Source organism: Ailuropoda melanoleuca, chromosome 15 (genome assembly GCF_002007445.2).
Source record: "Ailuropoda melanoleuca isolate Jingjing chromosome 15, ASM200744v2, whole genome shotgun sequence".
In the NCBI taxonomy this organism is placed as follows: domain Eukaryota; kingdom Metazoa; phylum Chordata; class Mammalia; order Carnivora; family Ursidae; genus Ailuropoda; species Ailuropoda melanoleuca.
This window is the reverse complement of record NC_048232.1, coordinates 89725932-89751837: the sequence shown is the minus strand read 5'-3', so window position 1 is coordinate 89751837 and position 25906 is coordinate 89725932. Positions and strand designations below refer to the sequence as shown.

At 60.4% G+C, this 25906-nt stretch overlaps 1 protein-coding gene across 1 annotated transcript in view; it reads right to left on the bottom strand.

The window, feature by feature from the left end:
- TAFA5 (TAFA chemokine like family member 5) overlaps positions 1 to 25903 on the bottom strand; it is a gene marked incomplete at its 5' end in the record, with an annotated part of 138555 nt that extends 112652 nt beyond the window's left edge. Inside the window, one exon of the mRNA XM_034643696.1 lies at positions 25822 to 25903. Coding sequence (XP_034499587.1) covers positions 25822 to 25903 — 82 coding nt within the window. The remainder of the gene's footprint in view (positions 1 to 25821) is intronic.
- Between the last annotated feature and the right edge of the window lie 3 nt (positions 25904 to 25906).

Here is a 25906-nt window from a genome sequence, read left to right as displayed (position 1 = left end):
TCTCAGGACAGGGCCCTCGCCTGTCACTGCGGTCGAGGAAGGTGATTTATAACACCTGCTGGCACGAAGGGTGAGTGTGCAGGTCCAGCTAGGGGAGGCATCCGTCCCTGTCTCCCTCTTCCCCCTGCAGCTCTGGCCCCCGGGGAGGTGCCCACCTGCCTACCCCCATCGAGGACGGGCAGGTCTCACCGCACCGTGGTCCTCAATGGTGCTGACACACAGGGGAAGCAGCCCAGGGACGAAGGGAAGGCGGGAGGGAGGGGGCCACGCTGGGGACACCGCACACGGGGAGGCGTCCAAGGAAGGAGCTGTGCCGTGTGCGTGCGTGTGAGTGTGCGTGCATGTGTGTGTGAGAACAGCTGCATCCGCGTGCCCACGGTGTGTCCTCACACACCTGCAGCCACGCTGGCGGTCGTGGGGGATGTCACCCTCCTTCCACTTTCTAATGGCCTAAAGAACGTGGCCGCCACGAAGCTGCTGGCTCTCACTGAGGCCTACAAACCCCGGCCCCGTCCTTTACGGAGAAGAAAACCCCAGGTTACGGCACAACCAAGGACGGAATATCGGTGCTGCTGGTAAAACACGGGATCCGGGAGGCGGCAGCAAGGCCAGCACGTGTGAGGACACGGCTGTCACCGCAGGACACGCGTGGCCAGCCGTGTGTGAAATTCAGTCACACATGCTGAACACGGAGGGAGAAGAACGGGAGACGCAGATGAGCTGCCCTCGTCGGGACATCCGGACGCCCACACGTGACGCCCAAACACGAATTTAAACCAGACCCCAGCTCCAGGTAAAGGGCTATGAAGTCCCCATGCGACAGCGGTGAGACGTAAACTGGGGAGTCAGAGACGCTCACCGTCTGGGGTGGAGGCAGAGAGTGGCTGCGCAGGGACACGCCGCCATCCGGCCACGCTCCCGAAGCCTCTGCCGGGATCAGATGCCCTGTGCGCCCGTAAACACTGCAGCAGAGAATTCAACGCATGTACAAACGAGGGTGACCCGCCGTCCTGTCTCCCTTGGGACTGAGGTGGGCGTGGGGGGCAGGATTTTCACTCTTGAAGTCAGGAAATCTCAGACCACCCAGGGCAAATGCGTCTCCATGAATGAAGCGAATTTAGCAATGAGTTAAGTCTGGGATTCGCAGACCACGCGCACGGGTGGGGACACGTGCTGTTTGGTGCACGACTTTTGGTGTTTCTCTACCTACGAATGTTTTCGTACCGAAAGAGGGGTGAGCAGTGGTCTGAACCTCCCAAACCCATACCTGGGGGCACGGCGGTGGACACACAAGCTGGAAGATGGACGCGGTCATGCTTGCTGGAATAGCTGCCCTGGGGTGCTGTGATCAGCCGAGCGGCGCCAGGACCCCTCCCCAAGCATGGCGTGAAAACAATTCTTCATTCAGGGCTGCACAAACCAGGCCAGCCTGAGCAGGACTGGGACGGGGCAGAAATTCTGCTTCAACCAGTGGGTCTCCCGGGGCGTCAAGAGCACCCCCAGCACCAGGCGGGAGAGGAAGGAGAGACATCCACACATATGCCCCAAAGGCACAACCACCATCATGCAGCAGGACCTCGTGAGCCTGACATGACAGGTGCCCCAGGGGCTGGTGGGGCACTCAGGGCAGGGGCGGGGAGGTAAGAGCCCAGGTGAGGTGCCCCAGGTGCTGGTGGGGTGCTCGGGGCAGGGCTGGCGGGGAGAAAGCCCAGGCGAGATGCCCCAGCAGTTGGTGGAGTGGTCAGGGCAGGGTCGGGGGGGTGAGAGCCCAGACGAGATGCCCCAGGAGCTGGTGGGACGCTCAGGGCGGCGGCGGGGGGGTGAGAGCCCAGGTGAGATGCCCCAGGAGCTGGTGGGGTGCTCGGGGCGAGGGTGGGGGGGACAGCCCAGGTGAAATGCCCCAGGGGCTGGTGGGGTGCTCAGGGCGGNCCAGGCAAAATGCCCCAGGTGCTGGTGGGGCACTCAGGGCTGGGGCTGGGGGCAGCCCAGATGAGATGCCACAGGGGCTTGTGGGGCGCTCAGGGTGGGGGCGGGGGGGACAGCCCAGGTGAGATGTCCCAGGGACTTGCGGGGTGCTCAGGGTGGGAGGGACAGCTCAGACCACGAGCTGGGTGCGCAGGGAGGGGCGAGGCCCACAGGGGCATCTCCGGGCGTAGGAAAGGTGTGGGTGTGGTTTGTGGATGGGGGAGATGCCTGCAGGTGCTGGGAGCACTGCTGAGGTCAGGAGAGGACCCGGGCTTGGGTGCCACTGCCCTGCCTTCCCATTGTCGCCCACGCCCTGCCGGCTGCCTGATGCCCAGGGTTTGAGGCACAAACATGCAGGGCACTGTGAGGCCTGCCCTGGGGGCTCCTCCCACTGGGTGCCTAACACGAGCCCCTCCCACCAGATGTCCGGCACCCTGTGGAGAGAGGGAAACTGAGGCCCAGCGGGCTGGGGGCTCCTGCGAGGTGACACTAACCATCCAGGAAGGGTGTCTCAAATCCTAACCCCAAGGTCCACTCCAGAGAGCACCTGCAGGGTCATGCCCTCCCCTCTCGTTTGGGTGGGATGCTCTCCGTGTGCACAGTGTGTGGCCACCTATACTGTCCCTCTAAGGCCCTGGGACCCTCAGTCTCTCCTCCCACAGTCCTCGGCAGGAGAGCAGTCCCCAGATGCCCTCAACTGAACAGGTGAGTCTCCGCATGGCCCCCGTTGGGCTGCTGATCACATCCAAGATGCCCAGGTCATCGCACTCCAGACCACGAGGCCCCAGGAGGCTCGGCCCTGCCCACTGCTCCAGCGCACGTGGCCCAACACCACATGACCGCAAGGGTGGGCAGGGCCGGGCGCTGCACGTCCTCTCCCCGTCTGCATGCCCTCCTGACCCAGCACAGGTGCCCAGTAAAGACCTCACTGTCTGCGTGACCCTTGGCTGCCTACATGCCCGCAGTGCCCTGCACACCTGCCCTCCCCACCTGCAGCGGACGAAGCATCACGTGTCAGCGTGTGGACCCTGCTGGGAGCCGTTGGTCTGCTGATGGGAAGGGAAGGAGGCCCTGCCCCACCCAGGCAGGCTCTGTGCTCCTGTCCCTCTGACACGTGAGGCCAGGGAAGCCTCAGCAGGTGACCCTGGCCACAGCCCCAAGGCCGTCGGCAGCACTGGATCCACTGACCTCAACCCAGGCTGCTCCCTGGCCATCAGCCCTCCTTCCTGCCCAGGTCCTACTGGTCAAGGCCCAGGGGCCCGGCCCACAGGGACAGTCAGGGCAGCGCCGGGCAGGGCTTCGGGTCTGGGGACATGGAGGGACCAAGAGCGACCGCAGACCCCAGCAGCACCAGCCCCAGTGTGGAGCCTCACGCCGTGCACAGGGTCCACATGCCCTGAATCCATGTGCCCTTCCTGGCTCTGCGAGTCCCGGACTCCAGAGAACAAACCCCGAATTTAAAGGAAGGAGATTTCCACGGGGCACCCGGGTGGTGTAGGTGCTGGAGTGTCCGACTCCTGGTTCCAGCTCAGGCTGTGATCTCAGCGTCATGGGATCGAGCCCTGGGTCGGGCTCCTGCTGGGCATGGAGCTTGCTTGGGGTTCTCTCCCTCCCTCTGCCTCTGCACACGACCCCCACAGGCACGCCCACGCTCATGCCCTAAAATAAATAAAAAACTATTTGACAAAAATGAAAGCATAAATAGAAGAACGGAGCTTTCTAGAAGCTGTTGGGTGTGCTGCTCCCTCGGAGCCGAGACACGGCAGCTGACAAAGCCCAGACGAGTGACAGCCAATGAGCAGTAACACCAGGTCCATCGAGCGTAAGACGCGCACGCGGAACGGAGCATGGAGAGATGGAGGGACAAGGAGGAAACTGAGGAACTGCGTCCCAGGGACTCGCTGACGGCGGGTGTCAGGCAGCTACCCGAAATCATAGGCACCAGCAGTGCGCGAGCAGAGGGGAAAGCAGACAATGACCCCATTTGCATCCGCACCCAAAAACGAGATACGTGGGTATAAACTAACAAAATAGGTACAAGAGCCCCCTCACTGCTCCATTCGGGATGAGGACCCTCCTTTCTCTGTCCTAAGGAACACACCCCCTCCCCACTGGGGGGCAGAAACCTCCTCTCCTGTGCTGGGGGGACACACCCCCTCCCTTACCCGTGCCAGGGGCAGACACGCCCTCCCTGTCTCCCCTGTGCTGGGGGGACACAGCCCATCCCCCACCCCACCCCGGGGGCACACCCCCCACCCCACCCCTGAGCGCACCAGGGCACTACCTGATGCCAAAGCTGACTACATGCCCGGAGCACGGCCTCAGCGGCCCCCGTGATCTCTAGTCTGGTGCCAGCCACTCTCGGTGATGGACTCGGCACAGGAGGAGCCAGGAGCAGAGCCCCGTAAACAGAAAGTTCAGGAGGCATCATTTACAAAGTGCGGGGCCCACACTGCGAGCGGCTCCCTTCAGGAACGTTCCTCCCCGGAAGCCTGGCCCTCCTCTGGAAGGTGCTCACCCCACCTCTGCCCAGACCCAGTGACCCGACCTCAGCGTCAACCCTCTGGCCCCACCGGAGGCCAAGCGATGGCGTCCTCCACCGTCTGCTGTGACGGGTGCAGGGCTGTCCCGAACAGGCATGTCGGCGTCCTGACCCCATGCATGGGCACGAGCCTTACATGGATAGAGGGTCCTGCAGATGGGATCGTGTTCAGACGACGTCATCAGGGTGGGTCTCAATCCAACGTGCAACCCTCTGCTAAGAGCAGCAGAGAGACGGACGCCCAGAGAGGAGGCAGCCGCACAGTGAGGAGGACAGACGTGGGAGGGACCCGGGGCCAGCAGCGGTGGGAGGAAGACCTGCAGCGCTCCCTGACCCCGGCCCCCAGAACTAGGAGAGAAGCCGCTTCTGTTGTGCGGGCTGCTCCAAGTGGCCACCTGTCAGGGTCCAGACTGTGGACATCAGGGCTTGAGGAGTGCATTAAGGGCTCTGACCGACATGCCCAGAGGCTGCAGTGTCTGCACCCAAGCAGGGTGGCCACTCGCACCCCCGGGGCTCCTGTGCCCTCTGCCCACCCCCGCCCTCCCACAAGGTGGGGATGGCTCCTTTCTCGGTCAGACAGCTGATCCTTCACTGATGGGAGCAGTTTACTGAGAGTGGGGCCTGCCCTCCACCCAACCACCCCCCTCTATGCCCAGGTGGGTAAACTGAGTCGGGCAAACGTCAAAAAGAGCCACCACCTTCCACAGGCATTGCAGGGAATGCCACTCACGTTGGCGGATCTGTGCCATGTGGCTGCTCAGAGGGTGGCATGATGCCCACGGGTGTGAGCTTAGAACACGGGGGGGCCCCCGAACCCCACCTTCTACCCGTCCAATGCCCTTCCCAGGGTGCCAGGCCAGAGAAACAGAGCCCTTGCTCCCCACAGACTCTTCCCAACACGCTGGGTGCGGGGCTCACTTCTGGGTGGTGCGTGTCCCAGGCACACGCCCTCACGCTGTTCTGACTCTTAATTGTGAAGCACTGCTGTTTCAGCTCTCCGTCATCGTGACGTTTCCACTAATGCTCTGTGAACTGGGCAGGATTTCCTGACGGTGCTCCTGCTTTCCGGGCAGTGTGGGTTTTCCAATAAATGGATGTGAAGCATTGTCTGCACTGAAGATCAAAGGCGAGACATCAGTACAGACCCTCCTGCAAGCCCAGGTGCACACACGGTGCCTGGAGGAAGGGCTTCAGCAGAGCCTCATACTCTTGTTCCTCAGGACCACCGGGCAGGTTCAAGTTCACTGCTCAATGGAGCCGTACTCCTGAAGAGAAAGCTCGAGCGCTCACCTGCTCGGAAGTGATGCCATCCTGATAGCAACCAGATGTGTCTGCGTTACTGCTTCACGGCACTGACCCACTGTGCTTTCCTACTCTGCCTTCTGAGTCCAGCTTGGAAGTCACCACCACCAGGAAGGACCCCCCAGGCCCCCAAATCCAGATCAGCTCTGTGCTGCTCGGTGCCTGTATGTTCCCGCATCACACAATCTGTGAAACCAGATGTGCAGACATCCTCAGCAGCTGTGCCCCTCTGCATCCAGCCTGGACATGTCTGGGCCTGGACTGCGCCTCCTGCAAGCTATGGGACTCACCAGGCAGGGGGACCCCCCCGCAATGCCCACCTTGCAGGTTGGGCGCCTGCCTGCACTGCGTTCCTCCCCTGGATACTGAACCTGACTCTCACCCACAGCATGATGCCCGTGCCACACAGGAGGGCAGACGTCCCTCCTGGGATCCACACAGGGTGAACTTGTGTGCAGTATGCACATGGCTCCAAAGCCCCTGCCATCTCCCCACTAGCCCCATGTCTTCGGACCTGCCTGCTCCAGGATGTGGGACAAAGACCTGAGACATGTCTGACTCCACCAAGCACAGGAGCCTCGGGCCGAACACCCTTACAACCTTGGCTCCCTCAACCAGGCAGTGGGGGCCATGGGAGGGGTCAGCCAATAAACCCACCCACTTGGGACGCCCCTGATTCCAGGTACCTAGTTACTGCACTTCCAAAAACTGAAACTAAGAAAATAATCCAACCCAAAATAATCCAAACACCCCTGGCAGGAAGAGTCCACCAGAGAAAAATGGCAGAAGGGCACTGATTATCTCTGGATCGCGGGAAAATCAAAACTTCTTGCCACTTTCTATCTGTATTTCTACTTTTCATTAAGAGCATATCATATATTTAAAAGTCAATGTGTTTTTATTGGTAGAATGGACAAGATGGATTCCAGTTCTAAAATGTCACACTTCTCTTTACTCATCCCTGCTTCAGATTCCAGAAGGAACCCCGAAGGTCCATTCCCCCTGGTTCTGCCCTTCTCCCAAAGAGCTGTCCCTCGAGAGCAGCTGGGATTTACGTCTTGCTAACTGCAGCCGAAGGGCTTACCAGCTCTCTCCAATATCTTCAAATTCATCCAAATCCACTTTCCTTGTACAAGTGAGTGCCTGCCACATGTAGCTCCTAGGAATGTCCCAAATCCAGTCCATGATCGGATATTCTGAGCCCATTCCTGAGCAGAACATAGCACCCATACTGCTGTGGGTTGTGTCCTAACCACAGGGATGACGGGGAACACTTTGTCTGGTGGCACAGAGCACCCCTGGTGCTACAGGAGCTTTCCATCTGCCAGGACAGAGGTTCCTGCAGCTACAGCTTCCTGTGTCACCACAGCAAAAACCAGGCTGCTTCCACGGAGGGACCTCCATTGTCCTACAACCCAAAATACACACGTACGCACATGGGCACACAAATGCACAAGAAAATGAGGGATGGAGACAGAGCCAGGGGTAGGGAAAGAAGAGGCAAAAAGAAGGGGGGCTTGGAAGGAGATGCCAGACCTGACTCTAGGGCGTCCTGTAGCAGGAAGGGCAAGTAGGGGGCAGAAGCTGTCCAGTGGGGTGCTGAGCTGGCACTGGGGCACTCACGGTTGAGGGGGAGCAGCAGCAGAACCATATTCCAGCCTTTGAGACATGGGGGTCTTCTGTGATCACCCGCTTACCCTGATCACCCATCATCACCACCATCACCACCACGACCATCACCACCACCATCACCATCACTGATCATTGCTATCACCATGATCATCACCATTATCACCATCATCATCATCGTCACCATCATGATCATCAACCATCACCATCAACTATCATTAACCACCATCATCACCAACATCACTACCAACAACATCATCATCACCATCATCACCATTACCAACATCATTATCACCATCATCAGTGTCATTACCAGCATCACCATCGTCCTCACCTCCACCATCATCATGATCATCCACAGATTAACAACATGATTATCACCCCCACCATCACCACCATGATCATCGACCATCACCAACATCAACTATCATTAACCATCATCATCACCATCATCATACCATCACCATCACCACCATCATCATCAGCATCATCACCGTCATCACCATCACCTTCAACACCATCATCATTGCCATCATCACCGTCATCACCGTCATCATCACCATCACCGTCATCAACTATCATTAACCATCATCATCACCATCATCAATCACCACCATCATCATCGCCATCACCATCACCTTCAATACCATCATCATTGCCATCATCACCGTCATCACCGTCATCATCACCATCACCGTCATCACCATCACCGTCATCACCATCACCGTCATCACCATCACCACCATCATCATTGCCATCATCATCACCACCACCATCATCGCCATCATCACCGTCATCACCATCACCTTCAACACCATCATCGCCATCATCACCGTCATCATCACCATCACCGTCATCACCATCACCACCATCATCATTGCCATCATCACCGTCATCATCACTGTCATCACCGTTATCACCATTCATCACCATCACCGTCATCAACTATCATTAACCATCATCATCACCATCATCATACCATCACCACCATCATCATCACCATCATCACCTTCAACACCATCATCATTGCCATCATCACCGTCATCACCGTCATCATCACCATCACCGTCATCACCATCACCGTCATCACCATCACCACCATCATCATTGCCATCATCACCGTCATCATCACTGTCATCACCGTTATCACCATCACCTTCAACACCATCATCGCCATCATCACCGTCATCATCACCATCATCGTCATCATCATCACCGTCATCACCATCACCTTCAACACCATCATCGCCGTCATCACCGTCATCACCGTCATCATCACCATCACCGTCATCAACTATCATTAACCATCATCATCACCATCATCATACCATCACCACCATCATCATCACCATCATCACCTTCAACACCATCATCATTGCCATCATCACCGTCATCACCGTCATCATCACCATCACCGTCAATCACCATCACCGTCATCACCATCACCACCATCATCATTGCCATCATCACCGTCATCATCACTGTCATCACCGTTATCACCATCACCTTCAACACCACATCACGATCATCCACATGATTATCAACATGATTACCACCATCACAACCAGGTCCAGAAATGGCAGCTTTTGGCCAATGTGGCTCTGAAGCCATTCCTGAGAGACCAGCCCTTCCCAGCTCACAGTTTCCATGGCTTCTGGGCACCTGAAGCCACCACCTCACCATCCCTCAGAACCCTGCAAAGGTCCCTCAGGGGATAGAAGTCAGAGAGATGGGCACTACCTGCTAACAGAGACTCCAGACTGGACACAGCCCGTGGCTGCTGGACACCCTGGCACCACCGGCCCCCAGAGAGGACAACTGTCACCTGGCAAAGCGACCTTGCTGCCCGACTCAGGCAGGGCTGATATTGCACCTGCATGGCCACCTCCATCAGATGGACAATTAGGAAGTCAGTGACCCAGTGCCTCTGACCCCATGCATCACAATTCCCCCCAAGCCACACCGAGAAGCGACAGCTACTCGGGACCAGGCTGGGCCCACAGACCCAGCCTCCACCATGTCTGCACTGGGCGCCTGTCAGTGCCAGGCCTGTGTGGGGCATCTAATGATGCACGGCCACGAATAAGGCCCAGTGAGGAGGAGGACACACACGGTCCTCCAGATCCGGCCATCATCTGTGTCCGAAATGCACAGGTGATGGTGCCCGTGTCAGCAACAGTAATTTTCTGTAACATCCGTGTGGAAACAAAGACGGTCCCAGAAAATGGTGAGCCCTGCGGTCAGGACACAGTGAGCAACCCACACAAAACAGCCATGATGATAAAAGGTAAGGGGAATAAAAGGACTCTGTCGGCCTCAGAAGAGAGGCGAGCATTACACCTGCACCAGACACCTGTCCACACCTGCTAGTTCTGGAAGATCCACGGGACTGAGAGCATACACTGTGGGCACGGGCTTGGGGAGTCACCCGCAGGCGAACTCCTGGACGGGGTCCCCAGGGTCAGCCTCCATGGAGCTGTGAGCGAGCACAGACCCCCCGACGGGCTGTGTGCAATGGCATACACACTCACGGGGCCTCAGAGGTGAGCACGGCCGCTCTCGCCAGCACTCTCCCTGACAACTTAGACTCAGAGCATTAGTGCCAGCAACGGGGATCCATCCCGTGCGTCGGAGCCCACGCCGAGGAACACGACACAACCATCTAAGAGAACGAGGCCACTTGGCAAGCACCGTTCTAGAAAGAGCTTCAGGAAATACTGCTAATACAGCCCACCTGAGAGCAGCTTTAATAGCCTGTTCTCCCGTGTGCGTGTGTTCCTGGGGAGGGCAGGAGAAACGCACCAGGCAGAGAACACGGTTGGCTGCTGGGGGCACCACGGGGTCACTGGGGAAGGCGTCACAACACACCGCCTGTACCTTTCAAAGTGTGGGCAATGCAAGGTGTCCCCTACTCGAAGATATCATGTACACACACACACACACACACCTTCACCAGATTAGAAACAGAGCAGACGTGCTTCCCCACAACAGGGACAGGGGTGGCCCCAGGGGATGCCAAAGACTCCATTCAACTCCCAGAGCCGGACAATAGCCTCTGCTCCAAACCCAGTGGCGGATGCCCCAGACCACACCTGTGCTGCTGCTGGGACCCCACCGAGACTGCCATCGGGTCAGGAGGGGCCCTGCCCAGGCACACACCCCCAGCTTTGGACTGTCCCTGCAGGACGTGGCCACTCTAAGCTCCAGCCTCCCCAGGGCTCCCGACCCACCCGCCAGTCCCTGGGCTGTCACGGTCCCCAACATGGTGACACGCCAGCTGGGACAGCCATGGAGGGCCCAAAGCCCAGGGACTGCAGAGCACCGAGACAGACCCCACGGTAACCTGCAGCTCTCGTTAACACAGGTGCCTCGATGTCGGCTCACCGCCGTGACCGATGCACCCGGCACTTAGAGAAGTTCATCACGGGGACGCGGCGGCGAGGGGAGGGCATGTGGGGAGCGTCTGGACCTCCTGCTCAATTTTCTTCTAACCTTCAGCTGCCCTTAAAAAAGCCTGCAATTTTTTAAAATGATAATATATGAACACAGTTCTTGCCCTTTGATGCAACTGAGAACGTGCCTTATTGTTTTCACTTACCACGTAAAACTTACCACGTTCACCACTCCTAAGCGTAAAGCTCAGTGGCATCGGGCATATCTGCGTTGTGCCACCGACACAGCCATCGGCCTCTGGAACCTCATCATCTTCCCGAATGGAAGCCCCTTCACCAGGAAACACGACCTCCCCATCCCCTCCCCCCAGCCGCCGGGAAACCCCATCCGACCTCCAACTCCATGACCTGACCACCCAGGTCCCTCACGTGAGTGGAACCATCCAGCACTTATCCCCTCGTGTCTGAACTTTCACTCACCACACGGCCCGCGGGCCGTCGGCGCTGTGGCGGGTGTCAGACGCCCTTCCTCTTTAAGCCGGGATCCTGCCCACGTTCCAGCGACACGCGCGTTGCCCTCCACTCGCCTGTCAGTGGACACCCTGGAGATGCCCTCTCAGGACTCGGGGAGGCTGTTCCCTGGGCACACACGGGGCCCCGAGCCTGCAGGGACCAGGAAGGAACACACCCTCGGCCCCCCAAGCCCTCATCCCCTCCGCCGCCCCTCACCTTCTCTGAAACGACTCCATCTCGGGAACTTTCAGGAAACCAGCATGTTGTTTTTAATTAGATGAAAAAAATCCTACTGACACAACCACCCTCATTTTCACAGATTAGTGAGTTTAGCAGGTCCTTGTGCTCACTCCCTTGTTAAACCGTGAAACGCAGGCGCTGCCGCCAAGATACGTTTCAAAAGCCTTGGAACGCATCTGCTGAACACAAAAGTTAAGATTTAAACATAATGCCACTAATTCCCCTGGAATCAAGCTTGAGTACGGCAGGAAGGGAGATAATGAACAGACCGTAAGAACCACGAGGAAAGTTGCGTAATCATACTTAATGATTTTGTTTGCATAATCTTGCCACTTAATAAGGCTACCACATAGCACGTACCAGAAGTTTTAATTTATTTGGCTTGGAACTCGGCTGTCGTTGGAGACAGTCTCTGTTCTCAAAGGATTAGACCCGAGGAAGCTGGCCAGACACACAGGCCAATTCACCAGCTCCCGGGACCCTCCTCGGCCCCAGAGGCTCGAGGCGGGTGCTAGACCCCGTCAACTTTGGGCAGCAGCGCACCGTGCCGGTGAGCCCAATGCCCGTCCCCGAGCGTGTCACTTCTCGTCCCCGGCACTGGGGCAGTCTCGGCGGACCACACTTGGCCTGCCTTGGCCAGGACAGCAGCTTCGGGCTCCCCCGCCCATTAAGGATCTCGTCACTGCTGGGGGCATGCTGGGCCACCAAGCAGGTGCACGCATCGCTTTCCCCAGCCTCGTGTGTCCGGCAACAGCAGCCCTGCGGCCAGTCCCACACACTCCGGCTGGTGCTAACAGTGGGACGGTGATCACCTCCGTCCACCCCCCGGGGCCTGGAGGAACAAAGGGAGCCAGGGGGCGATCATTTTGAGAGCAGGGAGTCCCCCAGAACTTCGAGCTGGTCTCCTCATGGGGTCCCGGGGTCGTGCTTCTGCCCGAGAAGGCATACGGAGAATTCCTCCGCATTGGGGGCAGTGAGGGCTGGAGACGTGGGCACGCAGCTGGAAGACTGTCCAGGGCCCCGATGCCAAAGGAAGACTGGTGCTCACCACTGCACCGGATCACGGGCTCAAGGAAGCACCTCCAGACCCACCGACGGACACACGGGGCTTCACCTGCCCAGAGCGGATGCGTACGGCTCACCCGGAGAGTCTCCGAGCGCTAGCAGCGTTGCCAGCAAGCCAAGGCTGTGCTCACGGCGCTCGGGGGCCAAAGGGCTCCTCCGGACAGAAAGGGTATGTCTAGGGTGGGAACTCTGCTCCACCTGCCACGTCCGCCCCAAGGCTTAGAGTCACGCTGGACCAAGGTTCCCTGGGCATGGTGGCCAGAGCTCCACACCGAGACGTCCATCTTCCCATTGGTCTGCACTGCGCCGTCCGCCTGGAAGCACCGCCAGGGCGCCTGGTCCGTGGTAGACAGCAGAAAGACAGAGACCACAAGCCACGGCCCAGCCCCAGACAAAGCACTACGTTCACGCTCACAGAGGAGCAGGCAGCTGATGGGAATGGGGGGACCACACAGGAGCCCGTGAATGGCCCCACAGCCCCGGGCACTGACTTGTACATGGACAGATACACGCTCAGCATGGAGAATAAACTGCTCTGGTCGCCCGTCCATCGGCCACCTTCAGGGCATCAGACACACCAAGGTCTGCATGTCCCGGGCCCTCTGTAACCCCTGAGCCTGGCCCAGTCCCAGCTGCACTCCAAGGCTGGGACAGCCCTGCCACTCCGAGCATCCCCCACGCCCCTGGCGCCCAACAGCACACATGTGCACGCATCGCTCAGGGAACAGAGAAGCTCTGAGGGCCCGAGAGGATCTGCGGGCCCTGCACGATGGCTGGGACACGAACGTTTCTCCGCGGTCTGGTAGCCAGACTCAGCCCCGGCCAGCCCCAGACCCCATCTCCAGGCTCCCCCATCCGTCCCCCCGCCCCGTGCGGGCCCCCAGGCGCCCCACACACAGCCTGGTGCACTGGAGAGACATCTGCACGCCCCCGGCCACACCAGTCTCTCAGCCTGAGAAACCATTTCCCCCGACATCCACCAACCCCACTAGCGGGGACCCACGTGACCCTGGGCGAGTCTCCCCTGCCCCGGGCCTCAACTTCCGGATCTGTAAGGTGGAGCGGTTGCACCATTCCATGTGCTTCCGCAGCCCGTATCTCAGCATCTGGGTGAGGGGTTCTGAGGCTCCTTGCTATAAACAGACCGCGGAGGCCGCCGGGGACAGGAGAGTGGGCCGATGCCTGGGCGCAAGGACTCAGGAGAACGTGGCGGGCGTCCCGCAGGTGAGGACAGTCCACGGGCCGGCCACCCCAGTCTGCTGCCTTTCTAACTGGGTCACGAGGGGACGGCTCCCCCTGTGGCTGCGGGCCGGGCCACTACTGACAGCCCCCCTCCTCGCTCAGCAAGCCCCGAGGAAGCCCCCAGACCCAGGAACCTGCTGGAGGCTCTGCAGGCACCGACCCTATGTCCTCATGGGCTCAGCCCTCCTGAGCAACCTCCCAGGATCGGCCCCAGAAAGCACCGCCAGGACCTCATGAATTCCCCCTTTGCTAAGTATTCCAGAAAATTCCATCTACACTGGAGTCCTCACCCAATACCGTGTTCCTCCCTCTGACAATCTCTGTCAAGAGCCCCTCAGAGCCCACCTGAGGGAGGGGGTCCACCTGAACACAGGGGCAGGTGGGAAGACGGGGGAGCCGCGGGGCCACTGTGGCTGGTCCAAAGGCCTCGGCCTGTGTCAGAGGACGGCCAGGCAGCAGGGCGCCCCTAAACACCCTCCACGTGCAGCTGTGACCCCTGCGTGCATGCCCTCACCTCTCCCTCACCACCAACTGCCATTGCCCTGACAGGGGAAACCGAGGCCCGGGCACACAAGGTCACATGAGAGGGGCAACGACTGTACCCAGCAGGCCACAGGAAGTGGGGCGGCTCAGTGACCAGTGGGCCGGGATGAGCTGGTCCCTGGAAGGGCGTTAGCACTGCCCCGTGCACAGGGCAGCTCAGGAGACCACCCGGGCCAGGAGACTTCTGCAGACCCCACATGAGCCCCCCACCAGGCATCGGGGGCTCAGGGCCACGGGGCTTCAGCCTCGCCCCCTCACTTGTCATGTCTGGGGACACTGCAGGACACAGGCACGGGCAAGGCATGCAGGGGGACTGACTCCTCGACGCACAGAGCCGGCCGGGCTGCCCCCCATTTCCTTCCACCAGCACGGCCCCAGCAGGCACCCCTGCCTCGGACCCCACCGTGGGGGCACAGTCCTTCCCTCGTCCTCACTCACCTGGACCCCTCCTCGGCCCATGTGTCCCATGTCCCCTCCCCAAGCAGTAAGAGGCCTCTCTCCACAGTGAGGTCCCCTCAGAACCTTCTGGAAACCTCCACGCCCCTCCCCCAGCATGGTGAGCCATCTCCAGGTGGTGACTGCATCCGGCCTGCCAGCCTGGGGGTCCGAGGCACTCGATGACAGTCTCTGGGAGCAAGAGCCCGGGGGCAGCCAGCAATCGAGCCTGGGGACCCCTCTCCCACTCCCCAAGCTTCTGGCTCTAATGCTGCTTCCCACCCAGGAGGAACTGCCTTCCCTTCTAGAACATTCCCTACAGAAAGTGGGGTACAAGCTCCCATCCACACCCTCTCAGCAGCAATGAGGGAAAAACCCAAAACACAAACATTTGCATTTTGCTCTCATTGTCAAGCCACACGCTTAATGAGAAAAAAAGTCCAGTTCAACAGGAATTTTGACACTAAGGAAAGACCAGGAATAAAAGAAGAAACACCAGAAACATTCTTAATAACCTACCAGGTAACCATCAAATTGGCAAGAGCCTATTCCCATTAGAATCAAAAACGCTTTGGGGCAGGCCAGGCTCAAATGTCAAACTGCTTTTCACAATTTTCTTTAAAAAGGAAAGAAAAACTAATTTTCAAAGGGTCATGAGCAGGCCAGGTCCCAGGTGCTCAGCGGGGGCCCCACACAGCAGGCCCCGGGGTGGCGGGGATAGACTTGAGCGTAAGGGCGTCGGCACCTCCAAACTCAGGACGCGGTGGACTCAGCAAGGAGCAGCCGGGTGCACGAGAGGCAGGAGCTGCCGTCTCCCCCCGCACCTTCCCGCCACCCACCCACAGCCCCCAGGACTGCCGTAGCACAAGGGACATGGACCGGAGCAGGGCTGGAGCTCACGGCTGGAAGGTCGGCCAGCTCGGGGCATCAGGCCAGGAGCAGGGGTGCATTTCCTTCCACCCCCAACATGATGGGCTAGCAGTGCCCCCCAAAGAACCCCAGAACGTGGCCTTATCTGGAGTCAGTGTCCTTGCAGGTACGATTAAGGCTCTTGAGATGGGATCATCCTGATTCTGGGCGGCCCTAAATCCAGTGACGATGCCCTTGCAAGAAACGAGAGGGAGACTTGGGAGGGAGGGATGACAGCCAGAAGCCAAGGAGCGCCCAGGACTGCCAGGACCACCAGAAGCAGGACAGGGGCCTGGGAGGACCGAGAGCCTCCAGGAGAAACCAGCCCTGCCCACACTGTGGTCTAGAACGTGGCCTCCACAACCAAGAGGCCACAAGCGTCTGCTGCTTGAGTGCCCCATCTGTGGTCCTTTATGCCGGAGGCCCCAGGAAGCTGACGGAGACACCTGTCCATTCTGACGTCCATCACGGAGCCCGGCGCCCCCAACTGAGAGCCTCTTTGTCCCCAGCCAGCCTGGACACCTGAGGAAGTGACCAGGATTCCTCGAGGGCATCCCCATGCCTGCAGAACCTTCCGGAGCTCCCGGCGCCATGCCAGGTCTGACCCCCGCCCACCGCCCCTACCCCTCCCACCCCCGTCCAGTGCTCCTTGGCCCAGACGACTCCCTGCACCTGGCGCTCAGTGGGTGCTCAGCTGAGATGTGTCCCACCTGCTCAGCCTCTCCCCACGACTTGCCTGCGCCCGATACCACGATCATATCCAAAGACACCCTTTCTCTCCCCTAACCAGAAAGCCTGCGCCACGGCCGCAAATGGAAGGTGACCATAAAAACAAACACACACTATTAAGATGAAAAATGCCCATCCGTGCCCTGCATCAAGCCATCTCGCGCGCGTTTAACAGCAGGACGTGCCTCACTTTGGGAACCGCTGGCTTTATGGTGGGGGTGCGTTCGGAGTTTCCGGGCTGCTCCACCCCACCCCCGACCCGGGGGAGCAGCTTCCGCCCCCACCTGCAGCTCAAAGGTCATCGCTTCCTTGGCCCAAACACCCCGACGAGAAACCACTGCAAGCATGTGTGCCGTCCAGGCCGTCCCCAAGCCGCGAGCCCCTGCACCCCTGCCCCCCGGAGCACGTGTCCCGGAGCCCCCAGCACACACGGCGTGACTCCCCACGGCTCGGCCAATGCTCCCTCTACCATCTGTGTGCGGCCCATCCGTTCCTGGGGCTGCCGTAACAAGTCACCACAAACACGGAGCTTCAAGCAACAGAAACCCATCGTCCCACAGGCCTGGAGGCTAGAGGTCCAGGCGGGCAGGGCCACACTGCCCCGGAGGCTCTTGGGGAGGCCCCTCCTGCCTCTTCCCACTCCTGGCGGCCGCGTCATCCACTGCCTCCCCCCACCATGTCTCTCATAAGGACACCTGTCATGGGATTTAGAACGGACGCTAACCCAGGATGATCTCGTCTCCAGACCCCTACCTTAATTACAGCCGCAAAGACCCTGTTTCCCACAGGTCCCGGGCAGGCACGCATGTTTGGGGCCCCCACAGCGGTGCATTTCTCACAAGTGCACACACTCGAGCCCCTGCTCCCACTCTCCGCACATTAGATCCCACCCGATCCCCCGGCTCCCCAGCACAGAGCCTTGCCTGGCATACAGCAGGCGCTGGGCATGTGCTGCAGGCATGTCTATCAAGGCTGTCATGGAGGCAACGGGTCCTGGGAGCAGGGGGCTGGGCAGGTGCCCCCCGGGGTCCGAGGGCTGGAGACAGACGTAAGGTCTCCAGAACACAGGGTCATTTAAAGCAGCGCCCGGGCTCCTCGCTCCCTGAAGCAAACCAGAGGGCCTGGCTCGCTGCTCCTGCAGCTGGAGAAGAAAGTAATGAGTTAATGAAACCTGTCTTCTCCAGGCAGAAAGGACCTTGCTTTTTTTTTTTTTTTTTTTTTTTAATGTAGGAGCCCAATGCAGGGCTTGAACTCATAACCCTGAGATCGAGACCTGAGCTGAGATCAAGAGTCGGTGCTTCACCGACTGAGCCACCCAGGCACCCCAAAGAGCGTGCATTTTAAAGGCCGAACAGCCTCCCCTAAATATACGTGGTTGGAACCCGCGGGGCCGAGGGTGGGTACGGGCAGTCTGGGGACAGGCATTCTGGCAGGGTCCTCGGGCAGCATTCCAGAGGGCAACTCACTTGAACCTGGAGCCTTCTAGAACCACCCTCCCCACCTGAGTTGGGGGCACCTGGAAGCAGGGGGCAGGGCAGAGGGAGCCCCGTCGGCACAGCCAGCTGCAGGATCCTGCCGTCAGACTCGGAGACCAAGGCCCAGAACAGTCCCCTGGCATCCAGGGGTCTCCGCTCAATCCCGGTGGCCGCACCTGAGTGCACTACAAAGTGGGGGGCTCCTGGGCAGACCGACAGCTTTGAGGATGACGGCACCCTGAGCATGCCCGTGGGCCCCCTCCTGCAGAGACACTGCCGCAGCTCGGCTTGGCTTTCCAGGATGGACACCTGTGTTCCCACGCAGAAAGGGAAAGTGACACACCTGCGGAGAGACCACGTGGCCCTTCCAGGCCCCCTCCCACCCGTCAGGAGTCCGCGGCACGCAGGGGAAGTGAAGGCCGGAGGCTGCCACCCTCCCTGCGACCAAGGTCCACCCCGTCCCAGCAGGTGAGAGCCACTGCTGCAGAGGCGGGGCCGACACTTCCTCCACAACTCAGGTGCTTTGGGAGGGATGAGTCCCAGGGGTCCAGGGCCCTGCTGCTCGGAAGGCCCGAGAGACAAGTCCAAGTGCGTGTCTGTCCTCACGCTCCCGGAACCAGCATGCATGGCGCTCAGCACCTCCTACCTACAGCGTACGTCCACCTACCGCTGGCCTCCACCATTGAGGGACAGTCAGACAAACAGAACCCAGAGTGACTCGACATCCACTCAGCAAAGGGGAACCACACACACACCCCCCTGCGGCTTAGGCAAAAAGGCTGGCGTGCCCGCGACAGTGTGTGACCACAGCGCTCTCACACCAGCCCCGCGGGAGGTGGGCCACTGCGGGCACGCACCACGCCTACTCCGTGCACACAGCCCAGGCCAGGCGCGTGACCCACATGCCTGCTGCCTGAGTCACAGGTATCAGTGCACCAAGAGCAGGCTATGGTGCCACCGTGATGCCCCACGCGGGTCGAGCCCAGGCGGGGGTCTGAGTCTCTGACACACAGGACGTCACAGCTGGAAAGGACCTATCGTTGGGGAGGACCAGTGTTCTCAGACCTCTCTGCCACAGCTAGGAGGGGCCGGGGCACGTGGGTGGACCTCCATCCCACTTCCTACAAAACTGCACAATGGGGTCCCGTGCTCTCGGGGATCATCTGGAAGAGGCTGTGGGCACTGTCAGGGTCTCGCAGCTGAGCATGGCAGATGCGGGCTGGGCACGGTGGCCTCAAGGACACCACACGACAGGGAAACCAATCCGTGTACCCCGACTTCTTCCCCGGGCTCAGTCTAGCACGCCCTGCAGGCAGTGTGGACGAGGAAAGAATGATCCGGGGAAGCCAGGATGGCCGGGAGAGATGCTCGCCCTCCTCCCCACGTCCCCTTCCAGACAGGTGGCCCCCCAGCACCGGGAAGGTGTGTCGACAGCGAGGGCCTCCCACCTCTCGGCTCAGGCCCAGCTCGGGCTGACACCAGTGAACCTCCCTCCCTGCCTGCAGCCGTGGGCCGCCCGTCAAGAGCATCTGCAGGGGGACGTCAGCAGAGTCCCCTAGCATTCAGTAACTAAGTAACGGCCAGAAAAAGCAGGTGGCTCCGGCTTTCCTGCACCTGACTCACCAGGTCTTAGAGAGGACGGCCCCTGCCGGGAAGAGCACAGCATCAGCCCAGGCTGCGGGGCAGGCCTGCGCTCGTCCCATGTCTGCGACCACCCCAGCCCGGGCTCTCAGGCCCAGCCCCCTCTTCCAGGACCCTGGCTGGGTCCCAGGGTGGACCTTCGCAGATCGGGCTTGTCCCCCACCCTCGGCCACATCCCCCCTTCTGCTGGTCCTGACGCTCCCTCCCTGTTGGGAAGCCCCCTCTGGAGAGACGGTCCTGGTGGGCCTGTCAATCCATTCAAGGAGGGGACAGACACGGGCCAGCAGTCAGCGCCCCCAGGAGGGAAGGGAGGCCTTGCCCTTCCCCACGGGACTCCCCGGAGCCAAGGCCCAGAGTCCTGGGAACGCTGGCGACCACAGCTGAGGCCTCCCATGCTGAGAGCAGCTGGGAAAGTACGCTGGCTCTCAGAGGGGCAGGGGTGGAGGTGGGCGCAGCAGGTGGCTGTGAGCACCTGCAGCGCCGTGGACGAGGTCGGCTAGCGTTCTCTTCGGTTACGAGTCTGGGCCTGGCGTTGCCCTGTGCACCGAGCCCACTCCACCATCCCGAGCACCACGCGGTCCGGCTGACATAACCAGGGGCCGTCTGCCCACGTGTGCTGGCGGATCACGCACGACTGGCAGAAACCGCACGGCTACCAGGGCCTGGCGTGGGCTTAGAGACCCATCAGTCAGGGGCCCCGCACGGCCGCCCTAAGCTTCAGCTTCTCCGACACTCTCCTCCTGCCTAGGAGGAGACGGAGGGTCCCCGCTGTCCAGTGGCCTGCCTGGTGTCACCGTGCAATCCGGTCTCCTCATCCCAAAGGCCACACACACAAGCGTGCGTGAACCAGGGCTCAGGCACAGGGTCTGCCAGGACGGCATCCAGGATGCGTGAGGACAGTGAGCGTGTGGGTGTGCGAGGAGCCCAGGCGGCTCCTGTTCGGCTTCAGGGTCCACGCAGAGAAAAGGAAACCGTGTGCACACACGCTGGTGCCTGTCCCGCTGACCTCTGACCTACCTGGGCCTCCCTCTGTGAAAGCAGCCCTTCCATAGGGTGGAACGTGGCCACGCAGGTGTTGAACCTTCCAGAGAGGCTCAGCCACGCACCATGTCGGGTATCGGGGATGGAACAGCAGAGACCTCACCTTCCACCACCCCTCGTCAGGCTAAGAGGCCGCAGGTGTGCGGGGCGTGTGCACGTGTGTGTCCGTGTGTGAGAGAGTGTACATGTAAGCAGGGGTGGGGCTGTGCCGTCCATCCCCTAGAGAGGCTGGGTCCAGGGGCGGATCAGGTCTACGCAGAAGGAGGAACTCCCAAGAACTCCGGGCTGGTCGCTGTACCAGGCGGCCACAGGGTCACCAACGTTCATCCAAAACCCACCCGAATCCATTCACTGAAACACACGTGTAGGGGCAGATGCGCGAGCACCAGCTGCGTTCCTGTGCGTGTTCACCCCACGACTCCCTTCACACACGTCACGGATGCTTAGATACCTGTTAGCTCTCCGTGAAGAAGGAGGAAAGGCGCGGCTTCCCTGCGCCCCGGTCCTGGCGCCCTCACAGAGGCGCTCTGCCCCCGAGTATGCGGCTGCATTTTTTTTTCAAGATTTTATTTATTTGACAGAGATAGAGAGACAGCCAGCGAGAGAGGGAACACAAGCAGGGGGAGTGGGAGAGGAAGAAGCAGGCTCCCAGAGGAGGAGCCTGACGTGGGGCTCGATCCCATAACGCCGGGATCACACCCTGAGCCGAAGGCAGACGCTTAACCGCTGTGCCACCCAGGCGCCCCTGCGGCTGCATTTTAAACCAGGTTCACAACAGTCGCAGGTTCCACACGCCACAGGACCTCACGGGTCAAACACACGGGAACGTTCCAGTAATCCAGCCACATGTTACTACTCACTAACACAACCACCAAGGGAGGGGACGGGGCCGTCCCGACTGCCCCCTGCACTCCTGCTGTCCCCAGACCGCGCTGCGTCCCCAGGGACGGGCACACGCTCCGACGTGCAGGCCCAGAGCGAGGTACCAGACGTCCCGGCTCAGCTCTCCCACGCCAGGCCCGGGACGGAACGAGGTGGGAGGCTGCTGCCCCGTCCGAGGGACGTCAGCCTCAGTCGGCCGCTCCGAGTGTGCCCACGTGTGCGGCCCCGACACGGGCTCCGCGGGGCCTCCATGTGCAGCCGCCGGCACCCAAGGCAGTGCTGAGCCGCGTCACGTCGGAAGCCTCCGTTCCCAGTCCTTCCTGTAACTTTGCCGGCTGTCAGACACTCAGCACTGAGATCCCATGAAGGTGAGTGTGGGCTTTATTTAGATTCTTTGTCAAGCAAGAAATGATAGGAAGTGATAAAGGAGCGGGTTATTTTTAACGCCTTTCGATCCCACCTGTCCCACAGCCACGCACACTCGCTGGGCCCTCTGGGAGTCTGCAGGAGCGCGGGGTGAGGTGCCACTCGCAGGGAGAAGTCACCAGGCCTCAGGTGAGGTCAGGGTTGTGGGGACACGGGGAGAGCGCTCGGCACCCCGGGCTGCAAGTGCCCATACATGCACCCCTGCCTCTGCGCCCCAACAGCCACGGGCACGGTCCCCGGCCCAGAGCTCCCAGGAACAGCGTCCCCACGTGCAGGACTCACACGGGGTCCACCAAGCCCTCACCAACACACGCCGGCCTCCCGCCAGCCCCCGCCCTGCTCACGGCTCGGGGATACCCGCCCTGCTAGAACTGGGAGGACCGTTTCTGATTCAGCAAATATTTCCGATGGACTCCTGGGTTCAGAAAGGTGCTGTGTTAGTCCTAAATTCTCTGTCCATTGTTTAAAATTAGCTGATGGTTGTAACAAACGTGGGAGCGCTCAGGGGTGACGGCTACTCCTGTGACCATGACAGCAATTAGTGACCAGCGCACAGAGCCACGTCCGAGAACAGGAGGCCAGTAAGGGACTGGACAGGGTCAAGCACGCCCCATCCCAGCCTCGGGCTTGCCGTTACCCTTCCCCTTCAGAGTAACTGGCTCACTCCATGTGTGAACGTTGAGTCTTGCTGCGAGCCTTCGAGCAGCTCTGGGAGCCCGGGAACTGCGGCCGCTGCCCGCCGCTCATCTCCCCGGGCGAGCACTCTGCAGGCATCGAGGGAGAGGCTGCTAACACCGTGCTCGCCCGTCCCACACGCTCCCCTGCCACCAGAAGGGCTAACACAAATGGATTTCAACCTCCCGTCCACGTGCCAGCCCCGCTCCTGCCTCCTCTGCATTCGAAAGCCCCCAAACCTCACCGCCTAAGGGGCCTGGCCAGGCTGGGCGTCAGCTCTCGCGTCTCCCTGTTTCTTTGTACTGTTCTAGTTGTTCTTCCTGTTACTCAAGCACCAACACAAAAGCCGTTAATCTGCGGGCAGGGCCGTAATCTGTGGAGTGAATGAAAGATGGGAGGAAGAGCTCCGAAGGTCTCTTGAAGAGGAAGGTGGGAAACACTGTTATAATTCCAGCTGTTTCCTCACCCCGGTGTTCTGAGACCAAACATAACTACGGAGATAAAGGAGTGGCTTCTCTCTGCCGGGCCCTGGCTCGCCATCACAGACACGCTCTGCCCCCCAAGTAAGCAGCTGTATTCCAAACCAGCTCCCGAGATCCCCAAACACACATGGGCACGCTGCAATCAGAAGCAGAACGCGGCCTCCTGCATCTCGGAGGAGGGTCAGGGTGTCCCCGGGAGCAAGCAGAGAGGCTGCCGTCCAGGCCCCAGCGCGCCCCCGCATCCCACACAAGCCACGGCACATCCAGCAGCTCTCTCTTCTGCCCTCCGGCTGCCCGAGCCAGGCAGGGCACAGTGACCAGGCCGTTCCTACAAAGGCTGGACCAGCCAGGGCTGCAATTAAGGAACCACAATGCACGTCCCTCTCTGGTCACGGCCCCATTCATCTTCCCAAACAGTGGGAGGCAGACTGGCCGGGGGACCGATCTGCCACAGAGTGACCTGCACCTGCACACAAAAGGTGAAGTGTAGAAAAACGGCTCCCCGTGTCCCCCATTCTTCATCCCTGAACACCAGATTTATGGAAACGGCTATTTAAACAACTCTTCCCCACTCGTCCGCAGACAACGAGTCCTAGCTGCCTGTGGGCCCGCCTGGCCGCCTCCCTCCCGCTGGCCCGCACGCTACTGGAGGAAAGTGGGCCGGGGCTGCAGCCTGCGAGCCCAGAACAGCCCCGTGTCTCCCACATGAGGAGGGGCAGGTCACAGGACAAGGATGTTCTCCGCTGGCCCCAGACAGCTCGTGCCACCATTTCAAGACCAACGAACAGGACTCCCAAGAAGCCTGGAGGCAAACACGGACTCCCCCAGTCTGTCTGAAGGAAACGGTGGCTTCTGAGTGCACACTTGCTCCACGGCCCCACGTCCTACCCGCCCTGTGCCTACACCGCTTTCTAGAACACCGACTCGTATGTGTCTGCTTCAAAGTAAACGCCGAGATGTTCTGTGAAGGGCTCTCAATAACCCGTCCACACAAATACTTCACTCCGTGAGCCCGATGATTCACTTAAACGTTGACTTGCCTGCCCCCGACATCTTCGAACCCAGGGATAGCAGCTCTTGCCTCCTGACCCGAAGTTACTGTCTTTAAGACTCGAGGCCTCAGGAGGCTGGTACTGTCCCCCGAAGAGCCCAGGACCGGTCAGCTCCCACGGGGCGAGTGGGAGGGAAGCATCCAGCCACACACAATCAGAGCAGCCGCCGGCTCTCGTCTCTTACTAAATCACAGCTTTGAAATCAGGGACGATCCCCTTCATCACAGAAAGTCCCCACATATGCAGGCACTTTCGACCTTGGAGAGACGCGGTGAAACTTTAACATGCTTTCCAAAACGAATGTGCCCCAAAAGGAGAGATCCGTGGGAAGAGTGAAGAACTTAACATCTGAACAAAGCTCAGCTGCCCGGGGACCCTATGGCCACTTGGTGGGTCCTCGGATCCCCTGGCAGAGGACACAACCGAGAACAGCTCTCTGGAGACTTGCCAGCACTCCGGGACCAACCAAGGCAGAACCGCCCACTCCTGAAGCAAGTCAGGTAGCCTGTGTTGGGGGGAGCTGGCCTCCAACGTCAGAGGGTACTCATCAGGCCCCTGCAGGGGAGGGCAGGCCTGCAGCCAACTCCTGGGATAGCCACCTCTCCCTTTGCGGCCCGGACCCAAATTCAAGGGAGGGAAATAGACGCTGGGCCAATGGAGGAGGTCACCCGGCCTGGGGCTGGCCTCCCACACCTACCTGCTTCCTGGGAAGCCTGCAGCAGCTCATTAATTAGGCAGGGAAGCAGCTGAATGTTGCAAATCCTTCCTTTGTAGGAACCCAGAGCTAATGAGAATCTGCTGGCATTACCCAGCCACACCAGCTCCCGACTATGCTTCTGTTCCCTGCTGGCCAGGGGGAGCGCCAGGCAGCACTGGTGGCAAGGTGCCTGAGGGCAAGGGCACCCGACAAGCATGGGCAGTGTGTGCAGCTGGGGGCCAGGAGTGCCTGGGTCTGCTGTTCTGCCAGGGCCAGCGAGACTGAGCCCCGGCTGTACCAGGACCAAGCTCCAGGACAGCCCTGTTCCTGGGCTGGGAAGTTTCCAGGAGTGCCCACCCAACCCAATCAGGACTCAGGGTGAAAGGCTCCCCTGTCCCAAAGAACCCTCCAGCCACAAAGGTCCAACCACGGATGGGTGCCTAAACCAAGTCCCAAGAACTGGACCCAAGAGCTGCTTGCTCCAGCATGCTCTGGGAGAGCAAGGGGCTGCGCACTCTGGTGGCCAAGTCCCCTTTCCCCCAGCCCGCTGGTCTCTCAATTCCGCCCCAGAAGGCAGAGTGGGGACCGGTGCACTGCACGCAGGCCTCTTGCCCTGGTTCTTGCCATTCCTCCAGCCCCGCGCCCGCCCGGGCCCGCCAGCGTGGAGCGCGGGTGCCATCTACCGAGGGCCCGCGGAGAGCCGGCGAGCGCCGCTGCCAACGGGGCCGTGTGGGACAGGGGCCCCGCACGGCAGCCTCAGCGAGGGCTGGGGCTCCGGGCGGCTCTAGGGCACCGAGGCCCCCGCGCCGCGGGTGAGCCCCGAAGGGCGCGGGAACGTCCGCGCCACGGCTCCCGGCCCGCAGTGGCGCTAAGAGCCTGGCGGAGCGCGGCGCCCGCGTGCCGCGGGGACAGCCCGGGGACCAGCCCGCGCCGGGGACAATTACCTTCTTTGAGGAACTGCGCGTGGATCACCAGGACGAGGAAGCAGCAGAGCGCGGCCCCTGCGAGTGCCCAGAGCGCCTTCGGGAG